The sequence below is a fragment of the Pollachius pollachius genome (genome assembly GCF_949987615.1).
Source record: "Pollachius pollachius genome assembly, chromosome: 14".
Classification (NCBI taxonomy): Eukaryota; Metazoa; Chordata; class Actinopteri; order Gadiformes; family Gadidae; genus Pollachius; species Pollachius pollachius.
The window spans coordinates 7,193,846-7,204,413 of record NC_136947.1 but is presented as its reverse complement, the minus strand read 5'-3'; the positions used below and the strand labels follow the sequence as shown (position 1 = coordinate 7,204,413).

Genomic DNA, 10,568 nt, shown 5'->3' with positions numbered 1-10,568 from the left:
TATTTTAACAGATAAAGGGGAATATTTAAGGGAGGGGGGGGGGGGGGGGGGGGTACTTTATTTCATTTATTATACACCAGTTTGTGAACTGTTTCAAACAAACCATAATCTCAAATGTGTCTACATTTGAGGACGACTGGACATTCATCAGATGAATTAGTAAGGCCATTCAATTGCAGTTCTCACGTTGCATCATTAGTCACTTTCCTGTAAGGCCTGTTTGGAAAGCAATCAGCCTTTAACAATTAGGCGATTGTACTTGGGTTCACATGGCTGGCGGTTTGCACATATCCTTGAGCAAATAGGATTTACCGTCTCTACAGTGGTTATAATGATTCATATTGTGAGTCGGCCCCATTACATAAACGAGTGAAGGGAACCCGGTCTTCCTCCTCGTTATTCTAGTAGTATTCTGAGTATTTGTCTTATAGCCCAACGCCTCCACCACATCTTTATAGTAGGCTAGATTTCTGGAGGCTCAAAAAGGTCTATTATTTCGAATCATTATAACATTTCCGGATGATGGAAGTGTTAAGGAGCGAGGCACACACATTAGGTTTCTTGCTTTAAAAAAAGGCACGGAACGCACTACCATATCTGGAGATAACCTTCAAAATAAGAGACGTGATCAGCATCCATATCGATAATGCTCGTTTTTATACAGCAAGGATGACACTTTAAACGAATAGTATAAGTTAAATGACTCAATGAACTAAACGATGATAACATAGTTAGAAAAAATTACATATAATTTACATTTTAATAGAAAGTAATCTGGACGCGGGCTTTTATTTTGACAGGTGGATTCTCCAAGGAGCCCACACGCAGCTTGTTCGTCAGAGCGGACGCGCTGCTGAGGTCACACGGCGAGCGTAACAGCGGCGGGGGCGAGATAGTGACACTGGTATATATTCATCCCGCCTGGGCCGATACGATCCACTGTACCAAACCCAGACACAATTAAACAGATATCATGGTGAAGATCACGTTCCAAGCTGTGTCCGCACAGAAGCCAGAGAAGGAAAGCGATGAAGACAAGATACAGATTCCTCGGGCTCATGTGAGTTGACTAAATCTTCGTTGTTTTTATTTGTTTAAGATGTATTTTTTTTGTAAATAAATATCCTATTTAATTGGGGGGAAATACATTTGTTGAGTTCAGTCTAGTGCATTAATTGATTAATTATAGGTCTAACGTTAGGCTACTGCATGAGCGATTGGTTAAATGCAAAAGCAGCATCCTGCAGATATTTACACAAAAAACCTTTTTCCTAAATCACCTTGGATTGATTTAACCTTTATTGTTTTGAATGTCAGTATTCATTAGGCTTCAGGCATTTTAAATGTAGCTGTAAGACATTTGGTAAAAGACTATAATTCTCAAGAAATTCTACACTGATAACCTTGCAGAGATATCATTACAAACTTGACAGCCGACACCGCCTGGGGTTGTTGTCATTACATCACCGTGTTTGGGTTTGCAGGGAACACTGCAGATGGGACGAACGCAACGTCTTTGTCTGCTGTGGGTCAAAAATACCGTTTAAACTTTAATATTCGAGATGACGAATGCGGACACATATAAAAATGTGTCTCCGTTGTTATTTTGGTAGGCCTATTCATTATTTTATCGTTATAGGCTAATCAGGTGTTATAAAATTCCCGCTGGTGAATCCGATTGCAGGAATTGTCCAATATTATGAAGCTTAAAGCCACCGACAAGGCTAAGATTGTGCTGTAGTATATTTAAATCAATGTGTCCTGCTAATACTTTACGTATGGTCTATGGAGGTGTGTTCCTAATTGGATTGCGGGTTAATTAAAGACATGCAATGGGATGTGTGCAATTTTCATCTCACTAAGTCCACACTGTTCCTGTCAAAAACACCGCCACACACACACACACACACACACAGACACACACACACACACACACACACACACAGTCGTCAAGCGCACACCCACACAATAGATTTCAAGTGACGTATCCATCCATATGATTGGCAGGTGGTGGGCTAGGCGTCAGACACTGCTGTGTGTGTGTGTGTGTGTGTGTGTGTGTGAAGGTGTATTAATATACCCTCCCACGTGGCGGTGGTTCTCCTGTCGTACGCAATCGCTCCCCCCCCCCCCAGGCGCCGAAAGCATCGACAGATATGGAATGAGGAAGTAGGCGTCCCAGAATAGCTCGGCTGCCAGACAGACGCTCCAGCCTCTTCGTCATCTTAGTCCCTTTTGTCGATTGCTTCAGAAGTTTTGAATAAAGCCGACGCTCAAACCACACGAATAAATCTGCGCAGGTTCAATCACGTTCCTCTCCCTTCCACTTTCGGTCCCGTTGTGGAGAAACGCCGCCCACCTTCTGATGACAGGCTGCTTGACGTTGTGAAATGGAGTGGTGGTGTGTCTAAATATCTGTCGTACCTCTTGTCCGGTCCGCAGGAGGAACTGGTCCTCGCTCTCGGAGGGAAACCCAAGAGGTCCTACCTCAACGGGCTGTGCTGCCTCACCTTCGGCCTGGTGCTCTTCATGGCCGGCCTGGTGATGGCCTCCGTCTACGCCTACCGCTACTACTACGTGACGCAGGTGAGCGCGCACCCCCCCCCCCCCCCTCTGAAACTACAAGAAATGAATGATGAACGATGAATGAATCGCCGGCAGCAGCAAAACAAAGAATCAATCAATAGAAAGCGAAAGGAGGTCAGTGTCAGGAAGTGGGAGAGGGAGACGATGGCTCACGGTGGTTCTCCTGGCTGTGCCCTCTCAGCAGATGCCCGAGGACAGCCTGTTCCACTGCCGGGTGGTGTATGAGGACGCCGTGTTCTCCCCCATGAGGGGCCGCCAGGAGCTGGAGGAGAACCTGGGCATCTACCTGGACGACAACTACGAGCAGATCAGCGTGCCTAGCCCCCGCTTCGGAGGCAGTGACCCCGCCGACATCATCCACGACTTCCACCGGGTAAGGTCATAGACAGAACGGACGGAAGGACGGATAGATGGATAGACGGATAGATGGATAGATGGATAGATGGACAGAAGGACAGAGGGACAGACAGCTGGATAGATAGATGCATGGATAGATAGATAGATGATATATAAATATAGAGACGGACAGACAGCTGGATAGATAGACATACAGACATCTATCTATCCATCCATCGATAAATTGATGGATTGATAGATAGATAGAGATAGAGCGCTAGATAGAGAGAAAGAGATATACGTGGATAGATAGAAAGCAAGAGCGATGGAGGCTTTCTTCATCCCACTGAGAATAAAGGCGCGACAGCAGCTTGAATAAAAAAGTGTTAGAAAAGAATATTAATACAGCAAGTGACATCAGACTAAAACAACCAGTGGGACGAGGTATCAGAACAAGGTAGAACAGCAGCAGCGCTCGGTTTCAAGACTCATGCGCGCGTGTGTGTGTGTGTTTCTCCTCAGGGCCTGACGGCTTACCACGACCTCGCCCTGGACAAGTGTTACATCATCGAGCTCAACACCACCCTTGTCATGCCCCCTCGTAGCCTCTGGGAGCTGCTCGTCAACGTCAAGGTGAGGCCGGCCCACAGTGAGAGAGAGGGGAGGGGAGGGGGGCAGGAGAGAGGGAGAGAGTCAAGGGTAGGATGAGAGAGGGAGAGGGAGAGAAAGAAAGGGGGAGAGAATGTACTCCCTGCTAGAATACCTCGGGGGGAAACCTCCAGGTCCTGTTTAGTAGAGCACCTTTGCCCGCGAGTCCAGTTAGTCACCCTGGGACGTGTGTGTGTGTGTGTGTGTGTGTGTGTGTGCAGAGAGGGACGTACCTCCCCCAGACCTACATCATCCAGGAGGAGATGGTGGTGGCGGGCCGCGTGAGGAACATGAGGCAGCTGGGGCCCTTCATCCACCGGCTCTGCTACGGCAAAGAGACCTACCGCCTGAGACGCCGCAGCCAGCACAAACGTGAGTCAAACACACACACACGCACACAGGAAACCAGACACACATGAACACACAATGCCCTTATCTTATTTCTCCGCTTGCCGATATTTGGCTCGTCACTAATCTCTCTGCGTGAGGTGGTGTCCCCTCGTTAAAATGCGGTGCTAAAGGCCCCCGCATCACGCTCTCCCCCCCCCCCCCACTGCTTACATTAGTCAGTCTCTCAACATCGAGTCAGACCCTGCGTGACATCCCCCCCCCAGTTAGACGCTGTGTCATGTGATACGTGCTAGATCGCCGGGATCGTTCTGGGGGTGCCAACTTATTAGTTGAGAATCCCAGGAAGTCCGTGGGTTTGGGGGGGCATCTGCTCTGTGTGTGTGTGTGTTGGGGAGGGAGGGAGGGAGGGAGGGAGGGAGGGAGGGAGGGAGGGGAGGAGGTATGACAGCGTGCGAATAAATTAAACAACCACCACCAATGAATAGGGGCTTCCTGCCTCGTGTGTGAAATGTGTGTGCGGTTGACACGTGAGCCGCCCACAGAGTAGAATCCTCTTCTAGCAGCCTTGTGATGTGTGTGTGTGTGTGTGTGTGTGTGTGTGTGTGTGTGTGTGTGTGTGTGTGTGTGTGTGTGTGTGTGTGTGTGTGTGTGTGTGTGTGTGTGTGTGTGTGTGTGTGTGTGTGTGGGCGCAAGCTGGGAGCTTCTTGCTCTGTGACACCATGATTCACTCAACACACGCAACGCTGGTCCACACAGCTTAGAGGAGGTGGTGTTGCGTAGTAGCAAGGATCTGGCAGGCTCCTTGAGTTGTGTGACGAACAAAACCAACTTCCTTGGCGGTGCATATATGGGCGTATCGCTGTAATCGTCGATAAGAGGAGGGAACGTGATAACCTACTGCGATATCATAACTAACATGGGTTATGTGTATCTGTCACATGTCACACACGTTTATCAACTGTTATGTATGTCATTGATTATAGTGAATGATGTATTGTTTCTTTTTTAACAACAGGCATTGACCGGCGCGAGACTAAGCGATGCCACAGCATCCGTCACTTTGAGAACACGTTCGTGGTGGAGACGGTCATCTGTGACCGCTTTTAAACAGGGGGCCATCATGGAGTCCTCGACTGTCCAACTCTCAAGCCAATTGTTAAACCTTACCTCTTGAATTGTTTTGGCTTTCACTGCACTTTAAGGGCAACAATTTTTCCAACAGTCACAGGGTTATTACTTGTGTTTTTCTATTCTTATGATTTTTTTTCTATTTTCCGTTTCTGAAGTTGGATTTTTAATGCTCTCTCGTTGTTTGTGTTGGATGTTCATGTCTCTGAGCGTGAATCCATCTGTATCTTTGAATCGTGTTAATGTATTGGGATATATCTGTAGCCTGGTCGGTCGTTCACAATGTTGTTCGTCTCCTGTTGGTGAAGTTCATTCTTTTATTTGACTAGTTATTGACTTGATTTGATTCAGAATTATTAACTAATGTTGTGAGCTCAGAGTTTGCTGCTTTGCACTGTGCACTCACATGTACAAACTGTATCGTTGAACAAAATAGCAAAGCATACCTCATGTCGTTGAAATGTAGTTCTCGTCCAAATGTATGTACATTTAATTGTTCCTAAGCAATATCTACTGTAAATGGAATTTCTCCCGGTTTTCATATCGTTAAAAGCATCGATTTTTTCAGAAATCGGTTTGTTTCGTTGTGTGATCCTTTCATTACCGGCCATTTATGTTCCTTTGGTATCTTCCACTTTCGTACTCGAGATATCTCATGGCTTTAGACTGTATCTAGAAGCAGTGCTTTTATTTGACAGGGCAAAGTACCAAAGTATGCAGGCAACGATGCTGTGGAAAAGACTGAGACAAGAATGCTCTGTAGCTTAGAATGCTAGGTCGGAACAAAGGGTTTTTAGCTTCCCTTCATGTCTCGCTTCTCCTGCTCGTAACTCAAGTTAGTTCCTATAGCTGTGTCCAGTTTCTCCATCTTTAACTTGATCCATTTGTCCCACCTTTGAGAAGGTTTATTTATACTGTAATATATGAGACCAGTCGTTGATCTCTGGGGAAGAAGACCTGTGTGCTCAGTTTATTACCACAGCACACTTTCTTTGCCCTGCTGTATATCTACTTGTAATATCTCTCACCTTAAGAATAAATGATCTAACATAACCATCTTGTGTCTGTCATTTGATATATAAGTGCTTATTATCACCTCTCCTTCATAGACACATCAGATTGGATGTTTAACTGAAAGTATTCAACCGTTATGAATAGTTGTGCAGTAATCAAATGTGATGCTTAACTGAAGCGTTAAACGTATGACCAGTTCAAGTTGGGTTAAATCTGACCACGGGGTGGCACTGTTATACCAGAGAAATAAAGACTCATTCGCAAAATGTTTTCGTTCGGTACGTTTAATACACGCATTATATATCCGATATATTAATTTGCAGAAATACATGTCGATTTTTTGTGACATTTGCACGAGTTAGAAGCTTCCCTATAGTAACGTAATGCTGACAAAAGTATTTGCCTTTACAATTTGTCATAAACTTAGACCTTAGTCATATTGCACAATGGTCTTGGTCCTCCATTCAAAATCATAAGACTGTGTACATATTTTATGTATTAAATCAAATGTTAATATAAATTTAGCACATTGTGCACAGAAAGCATAAAAACAATCCTCAGGATCACTGCTCCCCTCCATGATTAAATATAAAAATAAATATATATTTTTATCTAATCTATCAAACCGTCATTTAAAGTAGTCCACTTGGAGTTTATTCAAGGACAACCAAGCAGGATATCGGCCCATAATTAAACAAACAAATAATTCCAAGACATGTAAACACATTTTTCTTTCTTAAACCATACAAATAGGCCTATATATGTTTTAATGTAATGTTGTAGAACATTATAATATCTCGAAACTAGGTCTTCCTAATTTCAACATTAGTATTAGTAGTCTGATTATTGCACACACACCTACCATCCACTTTCAGGTCTCTTCCTCTGATCGATCGACCCTGTCCAATCTCCTCAACGACAAGAGAAGCTTTACGGAAGACTGTCGACGGAAATTCATGATACTCCTCACTTCTTTTGCAGCAAAGTAGTAGCAGAGAGCATCCAGACAGCAGGTGATGTTTGCCAAACACATGGCCACCTGAAGGAACAGACTGACCATAGTCTTGGTCCAGCAGTCCTGGATCACACCTTGATGCACCTGAAACAGCGAGTCCTGTTATCTTCAAGTGTGATGACCGTATAAACTGTCTGACCCTAACCCTTAGCCTAAAACCAAACCCTAAAATGTAACTTTAAACCCGAAAACAAACCCTGAACCATGTAACCCTAACCCCAGGAAGATACCCTACTCAAGCGGATTTGTAGCAGCGAAGAACAGCCACATCCTAGATGTATTTGGTTGCTTTCTATATGATATAATAGTCACCTCTTCCCCCCTGCCCCTACCAATCCTCTCTAGGCCCAATGTTTCTTCCAAAGCTATGCTTAAATTCAGTCGGTCTGACAGGATTATCTTCAGAAATGGATCATTGGATGTTTGGGTGTTTTATTTCCAGACCACATTGCGAAACGTGATGTGAGTGATGTGAGCGATGAGAGTGATGTGACTGATGTTTGTGTTGTGATTGATGTTAGTGATTGTAAGAGATATGAATGATACGAGCGAGGTGGGTGATGCGCCCCTCACCAGGAACTGCAGCAATATGGCCAGGTGGCTGGGGGTGAAGGGGGCCAGGAAGGCCCACATGCTGCTGTAGATGACCCGAATGGAGAGCCGTTTCTTGGCACTCAGCTCGTCAGACTGCTGCCTCAGCTCGTCGGACAGCTCTCTCAGCTTGTTGTTCAGGCTCCACGCGGACCGCAGGGAGCAGCAGACGATCACCAGTGCCGGGAGGACGTAGCCGAACACCTCCAGGCACATGATGACAGCGGGGCGCCACACCTTCGGCGAGAAACCGTGGAAGCAGTGGAAGTCTTCGTGGCTGTGATCGCGGAAGCCGTAGACCAGGGAAATGGGGGCCAGCACGGCCACCCAGACCGCCACACAGGCGAAGACTGCGTAGCGTCTGGACCTGTCACTTACCACGGGCGAGGTAGGCTTCCTGAATTTGAAAAGGTGGCAGATGCCCAGCCAGCGGTCCACGGCGATGCAGGCGATGGTGTAGACGCTGCCGTACATCCCAATGAAATAAAGGCTCTCCAGGAAGGAGCAGAGGTCCCTGCTCTGAGCGGTCCACCTGTGGTTGGTGGCGTGTATCTTGAAGGGCAACGGGACGAGCAGAATCAGGTCCATGAGGACCAGGTTGGTGAAGTAGATGGTGGACACCCTCCACTCGATTTTGAAGCAAAACACGAACATGGCCCACCCGTTGACCGCCAACCCGCAGAGGAAGATGGGGACGTAGAACACTAACTCCAGGGTTTTCATCAGGTGGTCCACCTGTTCGAAGGAACAGTTGGATGTTGCCATTGTGCTGTTCAACACAAAACACAAAACGGATATGAGTTGATTCGATCGGCAGAGGCATGATTTCATCTACTTCCCTTCATGGTAACCCCCACACACACACACAGTTGCGCACACACACATCTTTAGTGTACCCATCCTTAAGTAGTTTCTCTTTCGTTTCACCTTCACCCAGAAACACTCTGATAGGGTACATTTGCAGTGATTCTTTTATTTGTGAGGGATGGAATGATGTTATGGTCACTCACAACTATAGAAAAACGTCTTCATTTATTGGTATTGGGTCCATTTGGCTGTCACACCATGTGAGTCATCTCACCTCATGCAGGCAACCCGTGAGCCTCAGACTTTGTTTGGTCTGGGTGTTAAATCCTCTCTTCTGTTTCTTTGCCACAACTTCCCGAGCATGGCAGGCATGGCGGGCTGACACGCACTGCCCCATTATGCTTTCATCTAGCACCTGCCTGCTCTGTGAAGAGGGTTTTGTAAACATTTTTTTTTATTTTACTTCATTGAGAGTCCTGAGATAGACATTGATATATTATGTTTGGTGTCATTTACAACATTATTGGTGAACCAGTAATGTTATTTAGTTGAATCTGCATATTTTAATAATGGACTCACAGTCACATGTCGTATCGTTGGAGGTTAGCTCAAAACAATATGCAAAGGCTTTGTACTAAAAGTTCCTTCTTTTGACCAGATGACGCAGCACAGCCTTAATCTGTGCCAGATCTGCACTCAAATAATCACGCAATCAGAGGGTTTCTTAGTTGCTGTTGGCTATATCCCAGATGGCCTCAAAGCACTTGGTCAGTTGAATGAGGCCAGTGCCTCCATGGAAAACAAAATCCTCATCATCTCTAATTGTGGTAAGTGCTACACAATCTTGCCTGTGCTCGGAGCTGCCTGCACATCAAGAACATTACCCCACACAACCTGGCAAAATATGACAACATTTAATTCACTTATATACATGATAGACATTTGTGTGAATAGATCTCGAAACTCTGGCATACAAACAAGCATGAAAATAGTTTGGGAATGATTTATTGGGATATTCCACATGGATGTCAAACAATTTAAGCAACAGTGTTATTTCTATGGGTGATAGTGTTGTTCAGGGCCAATGAGGAACGTAGCACTATTAAAAACAGAGTAGACGGGAAGAAAATAAATAATAAAAGGTGCAGACTTATATTATTCTACCTTTCCTACCATCCCCTTTTTACATCCCATGAATAAAGAAGAGTCGTTTGTCTTATTGCGTTGAGGTTGGAGAATTGACTCCGGCTAAGTAAGAAGCAGAAACAGACTAAGAACATGGTTGATATGTCTCCACTAGACCAACAAAGTCCCACACATTCTACGGTGCAGCTAACTGAAACAAGCTCACAAAAACACGACACACTGCGCTATGAGATTAAATGTACAGCTTCTACACACATTAAAAAAATGTAAACAAAGCTAAATGCACTTTTAAGAGACGTCGCGTCAACAACAAACAACAAAGCTCAGCCAAAAGAGACAGAGAAGCAATAACATGTCGAATTACACTGGAAGATCCCGCCAGCATTTCATATGGTATCAGCATACAATCCTCCACTGATATGCCTTTATTAATACCTATTCAATGTACCATTTACATTTGACTGCCTACACACTATTCTCCCATTTGGTATATTTTTTTGGACACTTAACATTATACCTTAAATAGTTCCATTAAAAGTGGACAGAATTGTTATGGAGTGTGAAAGAAAAAAGTAGTTGATATTTTAAATCTTACTTGTTCATGGTAAAGGTGCCGGCCACTATTTAGTATTTTACATCCAGAGTGAGGCAAAACAAACTTTCAGGTGAGAGAGTGAAGACCGAGAGAGAGAGAGAGAGAGAGAAAGACAGACAGAGAGAGACAGAGAGAGAGAATCACAGACACGCACAACCAACACAGACACACAGACAGAGAGAGAGAGAGGAAGTTGTCAAAAGAAGAAGCTAAGAGAATGTGACGGAGTCACAGCTGTACATTGGACAAACACAAACGCATTGATGCGCTGAAACCCACTGCCACAACCAAGTTCACAGGCATGCATGCACGCACGCACACGCACACACACACAAACACACACACACACAC

General features: G+C 45.1%; 2 protein-coding genes across 5 annotated transcripts; one reads left to right on the top strand and one right to left on the bottom strand.

The window, feature by feature from the left end:
• The first annotated feature begins 875 nt into the window (after nucleotides 1-875).
• Nucleotides 876-6,062, top strand: itm2cb (integral membrane protein 2Cb). Of its 2 annotated transcripts, none has more exons than XM_079750733.1 (6): nucleotides 876-1,060; nucleotides 2,443-2,586; nucleotides 2,771-2,959; nucleotides 3,445-3,555; nucleotides 3,792-3,942; nucleotides 4,937-6,062. In XM_079750733.1, exons 1-6 carry the CDS (start codon nucleotides 974-976, stop codon nucleotides 5,026-5,028), a joined length of 774 nt encoding a protein of 257 aa, XP_079606859.1. In that variant the 5' UTR covers nucleotides 876-973; the 3' UTR covers nucleotides 5,029-6,062. The 2 variants fall into 2 exon arrangements, with proteins under 2 accessions (XP_079606859.1, XP_079606858.1); XM_079750732.1 differs by having other exon boundaries at nucleotides 2,768-2,959.
• Nucleotides 6,063-6,526: 464 nt separating this feature from the next.
• On the bottom strand, nucleotides 6,527-10,549 carry LOC307085841 (G-protein coupled receptor 55). 3 transcript variants are annotated; one of them, XM_079750728.1, is made up of 3 exons: nucleotides 10,218-10,549; nucleotides 7,652-8,438; nucleotides 6,527-7,162 (listed from the first exon to the last, which is right to left on the bottom strand). In XM_079750728.1, the coding sequence occupies exons 1-3, from the start codon at nucleotides 10,223-10,225 to the stop codon at nucleotides 6,935-6,937; spliced, it is 1,023 nt and encodes a 340-aa protein (XP_079606854.1). In that variant the 5' UTR covers nucleotides 10,226-10,549; the 3' UTR covers nucleotides 6,527-6,934. The 3 variants fall into 3 exon arrangements, with proteins under 3 accessions (XP_079606854.1, XP_079606856.1, XP_079606855.1); XM_079750730.1 differs by having other exon boundaries at nucleotides 7,652-8,404; XM_079750729.1 differs by lacking the exon at nucleotides 10,218-10,549 and adding an exon at nucleotides 8,751-8,792.
• Nucleotides 10,550-10,568: the final 19 nt, after the last annotated feature.